This window comes from Acanthaster planci, linkage group LG21, assembly GCF_054643075.1.
Source record: "Acanthaster planci isolate LZ-2023a linkage group LG21, COTS_SCS, whole genome shotgun sequence".
In the NCBI taxonomy this organism is placed as follows: Eukaryota; Metazoa; Echinodermata; class Asteroidea; order Valvatida; family Acanthasteridae; genus Acanthaster; species Acanthaster planci.
Genome location: NC_141797.1, coordinates 8,492,029 through 8,512,646, shown reverse-complemented (window position 1 = coordinate 8,512,646; position 20,618 = coordinate 8,492,029). Strand labels below are relative to the sequence as shown.

At 44.4% G+C, this 20,618-nt stretch overlaps 3 protein-coding genes across 3 annotated transcripts in view; all 3 read left to right on the top strand.

The window, feature by feature from the left end:
• Positions 1–3,236: 3,236 nt before the first annotated feature.
• On the top strand, positions 3,237–7,790 carry LOC110990378 (uncharacterized). The gene is made up of 4 exons (XM_022255354.2): positions 3,237–3,887; positions 4,865–4,924; positions 6,043–6,288; positions 6,651–7,790. Exons 1-4 carry the CDS (start codon positions 3,729–3,731, stop codon positions 7,053–7,055), a joined length of 870 nt encoding a protein of 289 aa, XP_022111046.2. The 5' UTR covers positions 3,237–3,728; the 3' UTR covers positions 7,056–7,790.
• Positions 7,791–9,817: 2,027 nt separating this feature from the next.
• Positions 9,818–15,765, top strand: LOC110990381 (uncharacterized). The gene is made up of 5 exons (XM_022255358.2): positions 9,818–10,079; positions 10,897–11,121; positions 11,778–11,834; positions 12,386–12,616; positions 13,300–15,765. Exons 2-5 carry the CDS (start codon positions 10,945–10,947, stop codon positions 13,855–13,857), a joined length of 1,023 nt encoding a protein of 340 aa, XP_022111050.1. The 5' UTR covers positions 9,818–10,079; positions 10,897–10,944; the 3' UTR covers positions 13,858–15,765.
• Positions 15,766–18,742: 2,977 nt separating this feature from the next.
• The window catches only part of LOC110990376 (uncharacterized), a 30,226-nt gene continuing 28,350 nt past the window's right edge, over positions 18,743–20,618 (top strand). Inside the window, exons 1-2 of the mRNA XM_087131465.1 lie at positions 18,743–20,173; positions 20,463–20,556. Of these exons, the coding sequence (XP_086987591.1) occupies positions 20,463–20,556 (94 nt within the window). The 5' untranslated portion in view covers positions 18,743–20,173. The remainder of the gene's footprint in view (positions 20,174–20,462; positions 20,557–20,618) is intronic.

The following is a 20,618-nucleotide window of genomic DNA, read 5'->3' as shown; positions in this document are numbered from 1 at the left end:
AGCGTGGAAGCAACACATGCGCACTCGACAAACAAGGTCAATTCATCAGACACAACAAAACGTGCACAGCCTACAGGCGCAAAAATGATGAATACATCGACGGCCTTGATATGTTTACAACATGTGACCTGGATAGTATTGGATGCGCACATATTATTATCAATCGTGCACAATTTGATTGAATAATTGTGCTAAAATAGCGCGGAGTAGTATATCGTACATATAAATATGTAAAAGTAGCATAAAACTCAAGTTTTGTTTAGTTGAAAATTGAAGGGAACTGGCATTTGTGAAAATTGGAGCATTATGCTCCCTGGAGATAAATGGAAATCGATAATATATCCAACAGCTCCCAAGGACGGAATCCCTCGGAACATTTATATAAACACTTTCTACATTTTCGCTTTGCAATATCAAAATGGCAAAAAAGAAATCAGAAACCAGATCCCAAAGATCGAAAAACCAACAACCCAGGTCTAAATTTACTAATCCCCCCAAAACAGAAAGGAAAAAAGGAGAAAAAGAAGAGAAAAAGAAAGTAGAAGTAATCTATACTTAAGCCGTGAGCGGGAGCGTTTCATGTAAGAATGCCTAGCCACGACAGATGCATTACAATACAGCAAGAAGTTCTTCAAGCCTTTTTTGCTAGCTGGAACAACCTACAATAGTCTTTTCAAGTTCTGTTCAGTATGCTCCTTGGCATCAAAAGAAATAAACGAAAAGCAAATTTACTCTCTAATACATTGTAATCTCAGGCAAAGAAAGCGCGCACTGCTGGGACCTTGTTTACCTAGTACGAGAACAGCCTGAACAAAGCGCCGGACCGAGGCCTGAACGCGCGGATTTCACCCGCCGTGAACTTGAAAGTAACCTGGGGCCTAGGCCGGGGATTTAGCCGGCTTACAGAAGATAAATGGGTGGGCGCTGTCGGGGGCGGGGAGGAGAAGAAAAGGGACCATTCCATTCGATACGAAAAAGGTGTAATAGAGTTTTAGCTCACGGACCCCTGAGCTGTACCATCGGAGGGCGCGATTTTCCTGTAGCAACGGAGGTTCCTTCGGTAGGAACTTCATTTCGCTGGTTCACTAACAACGACGAGGTGCATGTGTTGCGTGGGCGTCGCTACCAGTTACAAAAAAACGAGCACTCCCAACCAGCTCTTTTCAACCGATGAGGGGGTGCTTCTGCTCAAGGCGGACAGTGTTATCTAGCGAACATTTCAATATGCATTTCTTCTCGGACTGGTATTGTCCAGAATGCCTCAGATTTCGGCACCAAGCTCACCTCGATAAGGAGTGCCAAGGTACTGCTAGCGATGATAGATGCACTGGCCGGGCCGTGAATCGAACCCGGCACCACAGAGGTGGAAGGTGAGGAAAGAACTACCTTGCCAACCTGACTCCCCCAAGAGACAAACAACAGCTGCGAAAAAAAGACAGACTGGCTATTAATCCAACTACTCTTACGTTTGAATTATTTAAGTGTAGGTAACAGTTAAAATTAATTTATTAATTGAAAAAAATCTTTGTTCATTTACCAACTGTCTTCAAGGGGTGAGAAGCACATCATGTGGTAAGAATGAATGTAATTGTTAAATGTTAATGTAATTTTGAAATCATTTGAACTCCAACATCTGATCGCTAATTGAGCACCACATCTACGGTTCTACTTTCAACGTTATCCTGTTTACCATCTCCCTCGCGATTTTCATCCATACGGGTCGCCACTGACGTCTGCATTCCTCGGCATGAGAACCAGCACGGTGTCCTGATAATCACAGCCAAATCTTCCCTCTAGGTTCCATTTCCATGTTTACGACTCAGATACCGGCGTGGCCGTCTTCGGGTTAATTGGCCGATTTCTCCCGGCTGGGTCCCGCTGCGCGACGCTGCGTCGCTGAAAAAGGCTCGGCACTCGTCTTTCGCCTCCGTTTCATTTGGCCCACTCATACCCAACTAAAGACAATGAACTTGAGCAAGAGACAGAGGAGAGACTACACACGAACCTGACGACGAACTGTGTGAGCGAATTATAGACTCAGCCGGGGAATTCTCCCGCGCCGTTTTTAGATCCTGACATTTAGGTCGGCCGCCGATTTCTTGGCTCTCTCTCCCGTTGACGCGTCGTAATGAAATGGACATTCGGTTTACCGTGGCCGCCCTCGTTTGGTTTGCCTGCCGGCCACTGAAAGATACCGATGTTTATAAAAACTATTATGGACTTACAAGGGCAGGCATCGTGCGCTTATTGCAATGCTGGGCATACACATACGAGGCCAATTGTCAGAATTTTTACACTGGGTCTTCGTTGTCCGTTGCATCCGAGAAGTAACCTTATCTCTAGATCGGGAATAATACGAATTTGAGATAAGTACATGCAATACAAATAGAAACATTTTTAATCAAATAATATTATATCGCGGTTCACTGTCTTGCTCCCCGCATGCTCTCTCGTTTTTGTCTAGTCCTAGTAAGTCTTTTCTTTTTTGACCGGACTATTTCTTTGAACCAAGGTTTATTGGTGCTAACTGACGCGTTTTAAGGGAATAACTGCTGCTATAATCGTGGACTGTCAATTTTTTGCCTTTCGTAGTGAGGGCGCACCCGAAATGCGTGCGGTGAAAGGCAAATCTGGACGATCTAACAGAGGGCGCTAAATTGCCCGCTTGATCTGAATCATGACGAAAAGTTACATCGCTGTTTGTTTTCATTTGCGGGGGGGGTCTGCGGCTGGGTATAATGTTTGGTTTTGTTTGTTTGTCTGCCTGTCGGGGGTGTTGGGGTGTTGTTTGTTTGTTTGTTTGTTTTGGGAGCCTACTGCTGTGTTTCGCTTTCATGAAACGTTAAAAGTTCCGTTTTTGTGCGCATAATGTCAACCGCGGGTTACTGATGTGGATGACTAAGTGAAAAAACCTGCCAAACTTCGGAAGAAAATGAGGTCACCTCATTGACCCTAATTGTGATTAAAGCGTCCGTGTACAAGCGTCCACTTACAAGCATCGGGGGGAAAGTTCCATCTCTCTGCAAACAGTTATATTTTTCAATTGCTCAAACACCGAACACCATATTCAACACTCAATCAGTTTTGCGTCTATTACATGTTGCAATTTGAATGTACAGATAACTGAACATTTTGGGCTTTCAATTGCTGCTTCTGACCTCACTGGAGATTGTTCTGACCGGAAGGGGGAAAGTACAGAACAAGCGACAGGTGGCAGGATAGCTAATACCGTAAAATAGCGAAGGTTATACTTTCTGTCGATCGAGGGCCTTACTCAAGCACAACCCGCACGTTGTTTGTGTTGAACAGGTCCTCAAGGTCGGCCATGGTTGTATTTTGGCATTCCGCGCATGGTTTTTATACAAACACACTGTTCCCTTTGTGGCGTCTGCCTGAAATGGCGCATGAGCAAACCTTTGCGTTTTGACCTGATCCTTCTAATCGATGAGGTTTATAGGCATTGGCCGAGAGTTCTTGTAGTTGTACGCATCGTCCAGGTCAGCACATCTGTTTCTGCCTCCATGGTCAGCATAAAGGAAAGATGGAGAGATAGAGGACGGAGTAATATTACCTTTTGACTGGATTATTCTGAAATCAACAAGAGACATCATCAGAGATAGCTGTTGCGCATGTACATGGACATGTACATGAACGGGTGACACTCAGTGTGCGGTGGAAGGTCCTCTGGACGACCGAGAGGTCATAAATCCCTCCTGCCCCTCGTGAACATGTGGAGTTCCTACCGAAAGTGTACGGGCTGCACGGGCGTCTGCAATGTCATCCTCGGGTTGACGCTCGTCTTGCTGTGGGCCTCCTGCTACCGCTGGTGCCTGAGCCGGCTGGACGCGAGCAACGACCTGGCAGCGCCGCTCTGGCTTGGAATCCTAGTGAGTGATACCTAGTGATATTCTGCCAAAGCTCGATGCGCGAAGGCAGCACCATCGGCGGCATAGGCCTACTATCTCTTCACAGTAAAATAAAGCGAACTATGGCAAACGCTGAACGGAAATTTTGCCGAATGAAAACGGTTGGTCAGACTTCGGTCAGAGCAGTTTCATATCATAATTGATACGAAAGGTGGAAATTAACCAAATCAGTCTCCCTCTCTTTATTCAATATATCTGGGCAAATGCATGACATATGGTAGGTATGCAAATCAGCATGTAGCTTTTCATCAGCCGGCGGCTCTGATCATGATTATTATTAACGCCTTTCTGGCAAAGAGCTGAGGATTTCACAAAAGCACCCTAGCCACTGTAGCTCGCAAGCAAGAAACCTGTAGAGAGGAGACAAAGTGGAGTAGTTACAGTTTTAGAAAGTGGGAAGAAAACCCAAGACAAATGTCCTGGTTAAAACCAGCAAAATCAGGAACAAACTGAAAACCTAATTCAGCTGTGGACCGAGCTTGGAATCGAACCTGGACCGTACAGGTGAAAGGTGAGGAAAGGTAAGGAAAGAACCACTGCGCCAACTCGACTCCGCCCCGAATGTTTGGTTTTCCTTCTCGACGGGGAAGCGTCAGACTGGTATAATGTCCGATTTTTGTCTCTTTGTGGTCTCTATGACTTTCCGTCGTTTGAACACGATGAAAGAACAAAAAGTAGAAACAAGAGGGAAAGTTGATTTGGTTTCTTGAGCATGATGCTGAATTTGAAAAAAAGGTCAAATGCACTTTCGAGATATCACACTGGGCTCGAAAATAGGCCATCCTGTCTCGTGCCACTGAGCACAAGATCTCAGTCGCTTTGGATTTTGTCTATCGTCTGGGCGTGATTACATTGTAAATTGTATGTTTTTTTCCCGAACAATATTTTGCTGTCTCTGTGTTATCACTTATTTCTTCCATAAATACATTGTGTAACAGAGCGTCGTGGTCGGTGCTTTCGGCCTGGTGGCCTCCTGTTTGTACTGGAAACGAAAATATGTAAGTACAAACGTTCACTTTGCATGGTTCCTGGTCCTTTGTGGTCTTTCACGCATCACGGGTTCTTCCATTCGCTGCGTACCGTAAATTGAACCCCGTTTTGAGTGACTCGCGAACACCCGGGTTGCCAATTACTAAACTTAAACACCCAAGTGCAGGCAGACTGCAGTTGACAGGTTGCCAATGAGGAATCAAACCACTGAATGAAATGAAGAGATAATGTTGACCTAACAATCAAGATTTAAATCCCGTTACATGGATTGGCCAATATACGCATTCAAAGGCTATGTATGACTTTTTTTGAATAATTTATTTGGCCTTATTGCTTCTTCACTAGTGCACTGAATGAGTGCTTTCAACTGAACCCACAAATAAGCAGCGTTTTGCCGCGCCGGGTTGATGCCTAAGTCCGCCATCTTTATTCCTGACATTCCTCATCCTCTTCGCGTGCATCGCACTCATTCGAGGCCTTGTCCCGTTGAAAGAAATGTAAAATCAGCTCGTTTGAGGGTTAAATAACATGCAAGCCGTCGTGACAGGGGTTTCTCAAACAAAAATTAAAAAAATTGTTCCGTCCTTATCTTTCAGGTTTTCCATTTCTGTTCCATTTTTGGCGGGCTAGACAATTCTACTTTTAAATATTCACACCAAAACAAAACTCCAAAAAGCGATATAGTTCTTACACCCGAGTGCAGCCATTAAGAAAAGAATTCGGGTGCGTGATGTGCCACTCCCAGCAAGTGAAAGTGAACACCAAGGCCGTTTTCCAATACTCAACTTCGGCTCCGTCTCAGGCTTCAACTGCTTTTTTTCTACTAGCTGACGTTGAAGCTGTAAGCGTAGTAATTAGTTTAATAGTGCCACAAAACATCAAATAAGATGCAAGAGAGCCAGAAATTACAGTAAACCAGTTTAATTTAAACGCTTCAGGCCCACAATCGGGGATTGGTTTTGGGAACGAACCCTGAGACGGAGACGAAGTTGATTATTAGAAAAGGGCCTCAGTATTCGGTCTCCCGTCCTCGTGTTTAAACAGCACAAGTACAAAGCTTCCGATTACAGCCTCATAGAGGTCCAAATTCCACCCAACCTCTCACCGTGTGTTCATCACATGACAGGAGACGCTGCTCTGCACCCTGACGGTACCCGCGGCTCTCTGCAGCGGGGCGGGCCTTGTCCTCTCCGTCCACGCTGCTTTCCGGGAGTACCTGCTATATGAGTCCATGGGGCGCCCTCCGGAGAGCCTCACCGAAGCCCTGCTGGGCGTGGTACTCTTCGGCGTCATGGCCGCTCTCAGCTTTGCCCTGTTCCTGCTGACTGTCACGTGGGGTTGTACCTGCTTCTTCAAGCGAGTGCAGGGAAAGGTGAGTCAAAAAATCTCTTTTTTGTGAAACTCAGATGATATTCTTAAGTTAAATAGGTCGCTTAACCAGGAGTGTCCACATATGACAAGTTTTCCATTGCAGTATTGAAAAGAGCTTTATTGCATCGAACTGAAACATCACGTTTCAAAAACAGGAGTAAATCAAATGATGGTCCGACACCGCGTCTTTGTTTCCGTAAGAAAGAAGAGGAAATCTCGCTGTTTTGCCCTGCATCACGGGGCTTTTAAGGTGGTGGCTTGGGATGTGAAACTGCTCAAATATCGGTCATTTCATTCAGCAACGTGACAATAATTGAGTTATTAAAACTTGACCTAATTTGGTTTGATCTTTGTTTCTCGCAGAGGCGGACAGACGAAGACTACGATATCGACGACGTGGATGCAATGATCTGGGCCTACCAGACGGCGGTGAGCTCTCCTCAGTCATCCGCCGACCCGCGCCGTGTCGGCCCCCGCCGCTTCTACTCCACCAGCTCCAACCTGATCAGCGAGAACGAGTCAGAGGCCCGGCCGGCCGCCTCCGACAACGCATCCAATAACACGACCGGGCGCGGGCCGCGAGAGTCCCCAGGGACCGACCGGGGCAAGGAGGAGGGGGAGGGCGTCGACGCCGCTGCTGCCGCCAGCTCGTCATCCCCCAGGCTCTCCCCGGCCGGTCCGCGATTCGCTTCGGTCACGGCAGCCGAGCTGCGCTGGTGGGAGTATTACACACCGCCCACGGAGAAGAATGGATTCGGTGGTTTCTAGCTGCTTGCCACACTGCAAAAGTCCTCGGTGCGTTGTAACACCATCCTCCCTCCGTTGATTCGAGTAAATCCGCAACTCAGAAACAGAGTTATTGGTGTTTGCTGTATTCCAATTTTATTGCAGTGCAGGAATTTGCTTGTTTTTTATTCGATATTAGAATCACATTTAATGTTATTAGAACTGGAGGACGATTGATAAAATTGTTGCTCCCTGGAACTTGATTTCTCAAGCCAGAGTTGGCCTAATTAGTTATTTTTTCAAAGATACGACAATAAATACAATTTTGGGGGTTCTGGTTCATAATCTAGCACCCTCTTCAAGACTACCCTGTTTGAGAGTGTCTTGCATGAAAAACAAGCTTTAACTTTAAAATATACCGACAAAATAATAGAAATAAATGTACACATGACTTCATTCAAAATTTAATTAGATAAATAGCATACACGTTAGCCCCTTCACGCGGAACGCGGTGAAATTTGAGTATAACTAAGGTCAACTGAAATATAAACAGTAACTGATGTATTTCACATGTTGTATTTATAGTAGTCTATTGGTTTTAAATATGTAAGTCAAGCACGGTCGTCTAGCATCCTATATGATATGACATGATGTTAGGTCATTTCTATTTGAGGAACGAACGGTGACCATTTTACTGTGCCGTCAATTTGCTCCATTATATAAATGCATACACTAAATGTCTTAAAAAAAGACCTGGAAAATATGAGAACGACATAACTAACCGTGTTCTTTGTTGTTCTTTCATCATCCTTCACTGTTTGAAACCTGTTTCTTGTGTGCAAGTGTCTATAACCTGAGCTTCTTTCTCTGCGCATCTTCATGAAGCATTTTTCCCCCAAGTGCAGTAAATATCGTCGGTTGTAGAATGCCATCTTTTGTGGCTCAAGTTCTCTCTCCCGAAGGGTGTTATTCCATACGAGACTTATTTCAGAACTTTTCCAGTTGACTTGAAATCGACTTAACTCTGAGGCTTAATCTGCAGGTCAGATCTCATGCAAAAGGAATTGATGAACAGTCGCAGTGGAAAGCCTTAAATTTCTTTCCCAGCAGTAGTTTTCTTCAATGGCTTTTGACGACGAGAGACTCGATGGCTGTTGAAAGATTCCATTTCACCCTCGCGTTGTGTAAATATGCATATACATCTGCTATAAATGTCATCCGGCATTGTTAACCAAACAAAGGTCTCGTTTGTAACCTATACGTACTGCGTTACGTAGAAATAGGCCTACTCACCTCACTCATTCACTCGACTTTCAAACGCAGGAATCAGCTATACGTGGGACCCCCATGCCTTGAAATCCTCTAACTTGTCGAGACCATATATGAGATTGTTGTTCTTCACTCTGGCAATTCAGATTGCAAAGTTCAAGTCGAACAACAACTTGACACGACGGTCAGAATACAAAAGAGCACCGTGACTAGTGATCTACCCCCGAAATGAGCGCACCACAAGGGTGAAGTGACACGCCACAAGGGTGAAATGGGGGGCTGGGGTACTCGATTTCAGAGCCAAAAAGAGAAAGCTCCACTGAGTTCTTGTTCGACATTATGTACACAATTGGACAATCATTCTTTTCCCAGCTCGAACAGGCATACAATTTCTGCCCAGTCTTGACCACGGTTTTCAAGAGTGCAGAGACTATTACAAAGTAGATGGTTCATTCCACTTAAAGTGACCATGCACAAACTGACCCGTCTTTCGTAAGACATGTACTTTACAACCCCGTTCATCGAGCAATGACCTGACTCGCTCACCACCGACTGCAAGTGGGGTGGGCGGAGAAAAGCTACGTCGGGGGGGGAGTGTTCTTTCTTGATACTTACTTTGTTGTACAACTTTCCGATGGGGCGACTTGGGCGCGTTTTATGGAGGGGGGCGTTAGCCTGGCACGCCTCTTGTAGCTGGGGGGGCAGACATCAAACCATGGCGGCTGTTAAATGCGTCATCGTTGTGGGATGCAAAGTGCACACCGCGTTCACATTGCTTGCCATTTTCGCCTGTTTACCGATTTCCATAACAAAAAGAGAAAAACTCCCCTCCTGATTAATCCGATCCATTCAGTGAGAGTTCACACAGTTCGACTGCCGATTATGTACATGTACTGCTCGTGGCTTTTCGTACATCGGCGTACACACTCCACTGTTCTGAATAGTCAATAACTAACCGGACGGCTGTTTCGGATTTCAATTTATAAAAGCACCGGGCGTCCGTAGTAAGATGCTACGGTCCTCATATCCAACCGACCCTTACGTCTCTTACTCCGTCCCCGACCGTCCTTCCGACCGTCAGGTAAGAAATAATAAAAATATAAGACTTTAGGCAAGTTATAAGAGAAGTGGTTACTCTTCCTGTTTTTCCATTGTATACGTAGCACATCAAATCACCATTGTTTTACTTTTAAAGCTGTCAACATGTGAAGCTTTCAACACATACAGAATCGGAACTAGAATGAATTTTGAGGGGGTCATAAAGTCAGTAATAAATGTGACTGAGGATTTTGGATTGGGTTTCGTCAGCTCTGAGTGTACGCAAAATCTGTGGGCTCTCTTTGCACTTTTGGGGGTAAAAAGGTAAACATTTCCATCATTGCCCCCTTTATTGAGGGCAGGCACGGCCCGTGCATTTGCTGTCATCCAGAATCCACCTGTAGAGCACGGCACGACTCCACATCTTCATCAAACAGTCGTACACAACAACATCAGTTCGTCCACAATGGGCGGGCTATTCAGAAGCACTCAGTCGCATCCGTTCTACGTAAGTGAACAGAAGTCAAAGCAATATTGGGGTTAACACGGTACACTCCCAAAAATTGCTTTCACATACATTGCATGGCACTTTCCATAGTGGAGAGTAATTTCGGTTAGTGTATGCAAAGAGCTCTTTTTTATCGGCAGATGTTTTCGGCTTCTGGGAGAATTTTTGAAGCTCCAATTTTTACATGAATAGCCTGTAGACGTGGACCGGGACTTTGACGTTGATATATTTGAAAGAACCGGATCTGACAGGTACGAAACAGTGTGTTTCTTTTCATGTCGAATGAGAAATCATTCAAGTTTCATATCGTAGAGGCGACGCCATTTTGTATTACAGTAACAGTGTGTTAGTAACTGTGATGTACACCAATATATAAGATTTGATTGACTACACCTGTGCCAATGTTGGGACATTGGTTTGATTCTGTAACCAAACTTATCTCCGTGTCCTTTGTTGAAATTTTGAAAAATAATTTGCCAAGTGTTTCCTTTGCGACACTTTTTTTAAAAATTTGCAAACACGTTTTGCTTTTGTCTGCTTTACTTTAAATTATGTTAATCCAAATTGCTTGTTTGATGTCACTCGAGTTTTATATTCGAGTTAAGCCTAGAATCTTTCCAGCGAAGGGAACGTTTGTGGAAGATGGGGGCCAGTAATTCTTCCATACAGTGACTTAATAGCCATCAGAAAGCAAAACCATGTCCAGTAAAGTTCAGTTTAGGAGGGAAAATACCAAGTGGTTTACAAAGAAAACATTTAGCATTTTCAGACCAGTCTCATAGGGTATGTGCACAGGTTGTCAAGTGGCGTCCGTATACGGAACTCTCTCCCCAACGGGACCAAACTTGACCCAACCCAATCTAAACTAACCCAATCCAACAAATCCAGCCCAGCCAGACCCAACCAGACACAACCCTACCCAACTCAACCAGCCCAACTCAACCTAACCCAAAACCTCACTCACCACATCCCATCCGTTTAACTACCCAACCCCAACCCCTTCATATAAAAAAATCGCACAATAGAAACACCAATGTATTGTTCCCGCCATAACGATTTTCTCAACAGCACCGAGTTAAACTTCATCGTCCAAGTCCCAAACAACCCGGCGACACCATGTGCCTTCCGGACAAGTACGGTCGACCGAGTCCCCTATGCCTGATCCCCCTGGCATTGCTGTGCATGATCCTCGGTGGTGGCCTAGTCGGGTCGTGGGTTGCCTGCTACTACAGGTGCGAGGATGGAACCAATGTCGACTACAACTACTACGCCGCCGTGTGGACTGGCGGACTCGTGAGTTCACATCTCTTCACATGAAAGTTTCCTGAAAGACTGATGTTGCTTGTGATTATGTTTGGTGTCAAGGGGAGGGGGGCGAAATTTCAAAGCATCCCCCCCCCAGTCACCCTGAATCACAAAAGTGCCTGTCGTTAACCAAAAGACTCAGGGTGCGTGTAAAATCACATTGAAGTGAAACTAAGCCCTGTTAGGGTTAAAAAAGTTCCTAAGTGCGACATCAGTTATTCCGATTTGCCTCGGTTATGAACGCAATTCAAGGATAGAATCTCCATTTATCATGTTTGATTACAGACAGTATTGGTGAAATCACATTTTTAAGAAGGAAGCTAGATTCTGTACAATTGTTTGGCGTTTTGTCTTCGTAATTATAAACGCCAAGTGAGGGTCTTTGGTTTTGTGCAATAATGCCGCCATCCTGATGAGAATTAACATTTTGATGGTGGAAATATTTATGTCCATAGTTTTGTTGATGTCCATTGTCGAAGGGGTTTTCTATGCCTGCAATAAAAGTGGTTCTGGTAACTAGTCGCTCGTTACTGGATAGGCCAGCTCTTGGTGAACTCTTCCAATTAGGACTAGATACATGTATTTGTGTAAAGTCACCTTTATTTAACTTAAATCTTGATATTTGTCTCTCCCTACCCCCAAAGGCCGTCTTCAGTGGACTGTTGCAGCTGTTTCTCGCATGCTTCTGGAACAAAATCTTGGTAAGATGAATGATTGAAGTTGTATAGCTGATTATAGCTTTGCAACATTTCACAGCTGGGTTATGCGTGCCTGCCAAGAATGGCGCCCTCTGTCGTCACAGATTTGCTATACCAAAGAACCGGCTATAATTTCTTTTTAATGGCAGTTCAGTCAAACAAAATTACTGGTAGTTTTTCTCTTGGGATGGTTTGAAAGGTGAATACATTGACTTAAAATTACAGCAGGTTCCAATTTGTAAAATCTGCTTTTGGATAATCACTCATGTCTAACAAAGGCCCCAGGTTTCATGATATTGAGCAAGATAATTAAACCAAGCAGTATCGAGCAGGAACCGAGAGTTGGGCAATTTTCCAAGCAACTTATTTGGCTCCTTTGGTGGTTCGCTGGTTCACAAACGGCTATGACATCCGCACATAACAGTCGCGTCGCTGCCAACAAAATTAACACTACCTACCGACATCACACTTTTCTATCGACGAGGGGGTACTTGTACCCAAGACGGATACAATTTAAGCACACGTAAATTAGTTCTCACACTTCCTACCCTCAGAAATACTTCCTGGTTGTCTACAACGTCGTCCTCATTCTGTGCTGCCTGCTCAGCGCTGCTCTGTACGGCTACCGCACCTACCTGGAGAACGAGGCCACTCCCCCAGGCGCTGCGTCCCCCTCGGTGGGAGTGATCCTGTCCGCTCTACAGGCCGCGCTGGCGGTGTTTATCCTCATCTTCGTCATGGTGTGGAATTGCATCATAGGTTGCGCCAGCCTGGACGCAGAAACGGTAAGCCCAAAAGATTCACTAAAACGACCCCCGGAATTTCCTGAGGAACGTTCCCCAACCCCCCTCCCCCTCGCCCCGCCCCCTTCCATAAGGCCTGTTTGTTTCATGCAGACCCAGATTGAGATCAGTTATGCCATTGGCTCACTAACACCAGAGCCCGCCGAATGGATAGAGCAAACCAGGTAATGGGATCCCTGATCGACATCCAGATCTATGTGAAACAAACAGGCCCTCAGAATCAACCCTGTTACAATGCACCAGACTTTTTCTCGTCAGATTGAGGTGGACGTATAGAGGCTGTGCATTAATTTATCCGGTAACACCTTTTGTTGTACAGTAATATACATGAATATATCTCTCACACAACAAACGCAGTAACCTTAAAGATGGCTACCAGGCACAAGCCTCTACTGCGCAAAAAAACACACAAAAAAACATTAATTCTGTGATGATTGGAGGCCATAAGATACCTTGGCTTTGCAAATCAAAAGTGAACCACGCCATGTTAGCATTTCATCAAAGCAACATTTCATCAGCATGTTGATTGACACCTTTTGTTAATACATAGTGTGTGCATGAAATACGAATGGAGAGCTTGTTTGACGTCATTCAACTGGTCTAGCATAAGCTAACTTTGGGTAACTAAATTCCATTTCTGCCCCCCCCCTGCCTCCACATTTCAGGGAGATTACTACGATGACCGTAGAGCCCGCACAAAATCACGTGATAGGAAGCGACCCCAACAAATCCGTGGGCCGTACGAAGATGATTTCTTCAATCGCGAGCCGGCTATCTACAGTGCTCAGAGCCACTACCAGGAGCGCCCCCAAGAGGTCAGCTACGGCCAGATGGACCGCACCAACACAGGAACCAGTGGATACATCATCCCCAGGGCGTCTGTGCGCGGCGCCCTGCCGGAGAACGGCTACCACAGCAACGGCGGCACCATGGTGGTGGACGGAAGGGAGCAACTCCGGGCTGGCTGGGGGGAACGCGAGGAGCCCCGGAGCTTCTACACTGGCTCCGGCCGCTACGACCAGCGGAGCTCCACCGCCCCCCGCAAAACTGGTCACGCCCTGCAAAACGGCGGCACGTTTCCCAACGGCACCGGCGGGGGCCGGGTTCGAGATCTGGGCTCCCGAGCCGGGGAGTTGACCAGTAACCGGTACGGGCGAGGCGTCAGTCTGATGCAAATGCACGGAGTGGCTTCGACCTCTAACATCACCGAGGGGTACTATTAGCCCCTGTCCCACTATAAACCTCAGTATTTATCTTTGGGGGTTCCATCTTCAATACACAAATGAACCTTAAATTAACCATTCCCGAGATTCATCATACGTCGAACTGATTATAGGCCTACACTGCCTGATGTAAAGAAAGTTAGCAGATGGTCAAGGGTAATTCTTTTAGGGATATTATTTGCACTTATTTACTATGGTTTCTTCATTTTGTTTGTGTGACAGACTTGTCGGGAAAAGAGCCCTTTATGCCAACGTCAAAAAATACCGACCACTGTTATAAATACCTGTATCCAAGTCAAACAATTTTAGAATGCGACGGAAGACCTTCCAAATGGACATCCGTTAATCCTCAGTTTACCGTAGATTAAAATTTGACATCGTAAATGTCCTGGATTGTATTGATTATGTAGTGCAGTCAGTCTTTGATTAAGGATTCAACTTTTAATTTTTAAATTGCATTTTATTCAAACGTACAAGTTATACAGTACTTTATTTAGTAGTGGAATAACATACTTTCATCTATATTGATATATTGCCATATGCAGAAAACGAAATTCAAGTTTGAAAATTCGATAATGGAAAGTGAAAACCACATATATATACAGAATGAGCTGAAAAATCTGGTGAGGTTTAAAATGACATCAGTGAGTTAAAAATTGTTGATTTCGTGCAGCTAATGTTTTTTCTACGCCTTTGGCGAAGCACGAGCCTGTTGGAACTGGCTGCAGCGACATCAATAGTCTAGTAAATAATTTCTAGCCGCAGCCAAATGCTTCGGGCACGGTCCGAGCAGAAAATACGGCATTTTGAATTTATGTACGGAGCCCAAAATCAGCTGGGAACCAGTCAACAGATGCATACACACGACATTAAAGTTGGTGACCAGCTTTTCTAAGCAGAAAATCTTCTGTGTTTGAACAAAGAGAAAAGAAGCACACAAGGTTATGATGAGAATGACTCCACATACCTTTATTCTTCGAGATAAATTGGCGTACTGAAATAATTCAGAAATAGCTAAAAATGATTATTCCCAGTGTCCTGGAATAACTGTAACTCAACTCATTTCGTTAATTTGTGTATGACTTTATAAGCACTCCAAAGGAGTGGTAAACCGAATTCTAAATGTAAACTACTCTTGTGATTTCTATAGCCTGTCTTGGGCAAAATTTTTACTCAGTATTTGAAATTGTATGTTATATTTTCCTATCATTATGCTATGTAAACCATAACTCCCGTGTTTTACTCCTTATATTTTCGTATTTATAACTTGTGTTTTTTAATCGTCCACATTATCAGATTTGGATGGAATGCATGTTGTGGAAATGGACACATTGAGGTGTCTTTATATTTGAAAAGGAAAGCCATTTTGCCGTCTGCAATGGATGTGAAAATAACGCGGCTTCTGTGCCGTGTTTGAGTGCGATGTTTCCTGAATAGGCTGTGTACGTGTAGCAATTATTTTATCCTTTTATGCATGGTCAAATGTTTTCGAAGGCCTTGTTAGCCTTGTAAACAAGTAACACTTTCGATGTTTGGTGAGAGAAAAAGTGCTTCTGGTTGTGTTTTGCCTGTCGCTGAAATTATCTCGGTTATTTATTTTGGCTTGTTGGAATACACGTAGCCTACACACGCAAAAATAAGTGGGATGTTACATCATTAGCGATGTTGACTTGGCGAACACTTTGGTTTCGACATAATCCTGATTACTTCAGCAATGTATTCGCAAATTTTGTGTATAGATATGAAAGGAAAGGAAAACTGAGGAAAGGAAGGTTAAAATGTTGTCATTGTTTAACATAACAGAAGACCAACAATGCATTTGTTTATAGATATTATTTGTGTGTCTGTATGGTATTTTTTAAAATGGTATTTTTATAGAATAAAGTTAAGTACTCGAAGATATGATCACGTATGGATCTGGGAAGGCTTTTATTGCGAGATTTCAATCAATACGTGCGGGATTTTTATTCCAAACCTTAGAACATCGGTAACATAGAATGTATGTACGAACTTCCGTTGTGGCATTTAGTCCCACGTAATTTATTGCAGCGCTGACTGAACTGAACGCTGGCAATCTGTATTGTCAAAGCTGAGAATACACTCTCGATTGAAGAGCTTTGAAAAGTACAATCGAGGGGTCTTGTCCCTGCTCGCTGCTCGCTTTCCGGTCGTTGCGCCCTGGGCCGCAAATTGTCACGAATACCAACAAGAAATTTACATTTTTGTCGAGGGGAATGGGGCGTCTCGGCTGATAACTGTGGGGAGACGCTCGTTCAACAAGCAATTGAAGCAAGATATGGGACGGAGAGAACCCCCGCCTTTGTACAGACTTCTGGGGGGGTGTTAGGTAAGTCTACAGTGTGTATAGGGATTGGACAGGTAAAGGGGGCACCCTTCCGTCCCATATCTTGCCTGGTATAAAAAGGGTTTAAAGCGAAGAGGGCCAATTCTTGACAGCCCGAGAGGAAAATTTGTGGCCAAAATGGGGACTCACGCAGCACGTTTATGAGAGAGCGCGTCCTCGAAAGCGGTCGACGGTGACACCGTGCGTGGCTCCTAGAAAGGTGCTGAGTGATTGCATTGTTTGCACTTCAGTCCCAATCAATCTGGTTGCATGTCAGGATATGAAACGCTTTAACACGGGTAGCTTCGCCGTGGTTCAAAATGAGCCTTTTGCGAGTTAAATTTGAAAAAATAAAACTGGTACACTGAGTTCTTTAACTTCAAATGAACAAAACAGTTTGGAATTCTCCATACTAAAGACACTACTTGCTATACCTCGTGACCCAGGGCAAGCTATTGCTTAATACGAGACGTCTTGTACCAATACACTGTTTTCAATGGATAAAAAGGGCACAGAGGCACCAGTCCATTCCAGAGACTATGCAAAACCTTGCCCCAAATCACGAGGTATAGCAACAGTATCTTTTATAGTCTGGGGAATTCCAATTGTTTCGTTTATGTGCAATAAGATAACTCTGTGTACCAGATTTTATTCAAATTTAACTCACAAAAGGCTCATTCACTGAGCTCTTTCGACGATGACGTTCGATGTGTCCAGCCATGTAGCTTATGATACCTCTTCTTTGCGCGGTTTTACTTTCCAAATGACACACAAAAGTCCTCGCCAGAGTTAAAAAGAGCACAAGGTGACTTCACAAAACAGCTAGAGTTCATTTTTTGTTTTCTGTACAATTTTCAGTTTCGCATTCATGGGTGTGCCCTCTCCCAGCTCAAGCGAGAGATTTCTCAGAGGGTAATGGGGGACTTGTTAGAGATTGATTCAGGTGCAGGATTAAACAACAATGAGTCATTTACCATCTGCGTTGCCTCGTTTAAATGGAACATTCGGTCTTTCAACGCACGGAACTATATAGTTACCGCAAGCTGCACTTCATAAAGGATCAGTCAACTTGGTATATGATATTTTGATGCATTTTAACACTTGTTTTAATGCTTCTTGTGAAAATTGCGTGCAATTTCATGTCTTTCGGTGTTCATCGTCATTATTACGTCATAATCTATCGGACAATGATTTTCCCTTTTCTTTTACTTTACTGCTGCTCTCAAATGCCCTAGAATGTTTTCTCACGGCAGCTCATCAATCTTTCGGTCTAACGAACACTAAACCAAATCCCTTTGATAAGTGTCTCAGAAGACAGTACGTGACATAATTCGATTTCCAGAAAAGAAAGGGAGCCCCTTATTACATTTTCAAGATTTGTTTTAGACTCACTGTTACTTGGGAACGATACCGTTGTCTTGGACAACGCGGTAATGATTTAACGGAACCCAAATAGAATAGTGCCGAGTACGTGGTTTCTGTGCTCTTGAGCTGTTTGAAGTAGAGCAATCCAGGTGGGGTTTTGACATTTTCACAATAACATTACACCTCAATGATATGACAGATTGTGGTATATTAATCATCCCAGCGCGTACTGAACTACGTGCGCCAAGAAGTACATTTTGTTGTTTTTATTGCAGTTAGTGCGAGCAACAAAGTGATCCCTTGGCAAAAGTCACGCATCAGACAATCTGCAATCATCGAAATATTTGCCTCTCTTATCGTGTGGGCAACGGTGTGTACACGTGCTATGCATTACGGGATGGTTTCAGCGTATAAAATCAACTGAAAACGAAATGGGAGATATTGCCAGAGAGTAGTCTCGGGCACCGTAACTGGGAACTATGGAGTCGGGCTGGCGTAGTGGGTTTTTGTTTCTCGCCTTCCACCTCTGTGGTCTGGGTTCGAATCTCGAATCTACATGCGCATTGGGTTTTCAGAATATTCCCCTGAGGTTTTCCTCCCACCTCTAAAACTGTAACCGCTTCTCACTGTCTCCTCTCTACAGGTTTCTTCAGGCTTGCGAGCTACAGTGCCTTGGGCGTTTTTGAGGAATCCTCGGTGTCATTACCAAAATAATCACTTTGGAGTGGAAAAACGAGGCGTACACACTATACTAAGAGGAGAGTGGCCGATTCGTGAGCACCAGCTTCGCTTGATGTATTGGCTTATCGGAAGGTCTTCAACTATGAGTCTGTCCAAAGTGCAGTGAAATGTTAAAAAAAAATTAAAAGGGCGCTATGTGCACTCCTTTTAAATCGTTTTAAAACCAAGCTTCAGGTTACTACGGCAAAGAAGATTAAGCCCGGGTGTTTTGATGAAGATGTAGTGTGCACGCTCATAGCCCTGGTTTGATAGAATGTTTGTTTCTGTTTGCGAAAAACGTTGAGAAACAACTTACCTTGTCTAATTAAGTGTAACTATAATCCCAATTTTTAGCACTTTAATTGGTTGCGTTTCTTGAGTGTCTGTACCTTGGCTGTTTATGTCTGGGTAGTTCCAGAAATTAGGGGTTCAAAAGTCTGACATTTTTGTGTCCTTGTTACATATGACTCTTGTTATTCGACGTGGAGATATCACCGGCATTGATTTCAAACTATTACTATTTGTTTGACAGATAATTTGCATTCATTCACCACTCTTAATAATTAGAAAATGTGTTCTGAACTTACAGAATAATATGTCCGATGTGACAGGGACACACACCGAAAATGGACCCCTAGATTCTGGAATTACCTGTCCACAAACAGCTCTGCTCTGCACACATAATTGGCAAGTAATTAATCTGTCAATTAATATTGGAGGCACAGCATGTTATAAAACGGTTAAGCCACGAATCCACGATGGCAAAAGAAATATGGTCTGCCGTCTTTGGACGTCAGAGTTTATCTCCCCTCTTTTGAGGGAAAGGTGCGCCATAGTTGTGCGGCTAGACGAAATCAGAGGAGAGAAACCCAAGTGGAAAGCAAGCGGGCCCTTCCCTGTTGACTATCTTAGGAGGTCACGACTTCGTGTTGTAGTCAAACCACGACATCGCGCGGTTGCCAGGTTCTAGGATCGTCAGCAGCCGCTCTAGCTCCACGTCAGCTGTCATCCCCACGCCCCCGACGACATCCACCTTAAATAGATGGCGTGCGCGTTCTCCGGCTAATTTCTGCACGGCCACTCGCAGCGGATCGGAGAAGACGCTAATTATTCCTGCCCGGCAAGTCTGTTTTAACTTCCCGAACTTCCCGGTTACGACAACCGGGGAATTAAGTGCTGACGTTTTGCCTCTGTGGTTCCTGTCGGATCGGTTTAAGCAGCGCGTCATCCGGTTTCATTGTTTTGATGCTGTCGAAACAAAATGCAAGGTATAGGACGAGCTCTCCCGGGTCGTGAATTCTAAATCACACGCTGTTAGATCTCTCTGCAAAGGGCGGAATGCCATTTAACATGTACAGTAAGACGCAGCGAGCTTTTGACTGATGGTGCTCTTCTGTTAGACAGTAGTCGTTAGGATGTGCAGCAGACGTTAAATTTCCTCTTAAGAACTCTTGCTTTATGAAAGAAGCGACATTGAATGCCTAGTGATCGTGACATCAACTTGCTTTTTCCGAATCGACAAGGAGCCAATCTGATGAGAGCAAAAACGTACTCATGTTTCATGACACCAATACTTTTTATAACACAGAAAATCGGTCAAAGCAAAAATCTCACACCCTAACTCGTAAGTGGCATAGAGTGAGATATTTAGAAATTAATGGTGCATTCGTTTCTCGAATGGCATCGGTGAAGGCAAGAAACGGGGAATTCGACACCAGACTTATGCAAACGCACCGCTGCTGTCTGGTTTGGCGAATTGCCAGACGGCAGTGACCTCTAGGCCTGCCTTTAATACTGCAGGAGAAATACTGGTTACCTAACGGCCAGCGAGTGCAACGCCGGGGTCTCTTCAGCGTCAAGGTGAAAGGTAGACGAACCAACTGAAAGGTTTGAAACTAAATGTGATCATTTCATAGTATTGGAGAAATGTGCAACGTTGATCGCAATTATAGATACCGTCTAGCATCCAGATCATGCCACATTCTGATTCGAGGCAACGCCATATTAACTGCGACGAGCGAGTGCTTTAGATGAATCACGACACCCTATTGGTCAAAGAGCTGTCGTGCAACACGCCCAGACCACCTGTCCACGCGCCTTATGCCACCCCAGTAATGGCTTGTAATAAGCCTCAAAAGACCAATAACGTTACCACTCTTCCATTTTCACCTTTCAGATGGCGACGCGCTTGTGTGTCTTCGAGTGTCTTCTCTCCGTCCAGTGGCTCGCAGTGGCCCTCATCAAACCAGGCTTGATGGCAAATATCCCAGGTAATAACACCGGTGTATTTGAAAATCTCATATATTTCATTTCATTTCCCGTGTAGCTGTGA

Excerpts from the sequence above, each read along its gene's own strand:
- LOC110990381 (XM_022255358.2), top strand. The coding sequence starts at position 10,945 with ATGTGCCTTCCGGACAAGTACGGTCGACCGAGTCCCCTATGCCTGATC. Across the intron at positions 11,835-12,385 it reads GCTTCTGGAACAAAATCTTG|AAATACTTCCTGGTTGTCTA; the intron begins GTAAGATGAATG and ends TCCTACCCTCAG. Across the intron at positions 12,617-13,299 it reads CCAGCCTGGACGCAGAAACG|GGAGATTACTACGATGACCG; the intron begins GTAAGCCCAAAA and ends TCCACATTTCAG.
- LOC110990378 (XM_022255354.2), top strand. The coding sequence starts at position 3,729 with ATGTGGAGTTCCTACCGAAAGTGTACGGGCTGCACGGGCGTCTGCAAT. Across the intron at positions 4,925-6,042 it reads TGTACTGGAAACGAAAATAT|GAGACGCTGCTCTGCACCCT; the intron begins GTAAGTACAAAC and ends ATCACATGACAG. Across the intron at positions 6,289-6,650 it reads TCAAGCGAGTGCAGGGAAAG|AGGCGGACAGACGAAGACTA; the intron begins GTGAGTCAAAAA and ends TGTTTCTCGCAG.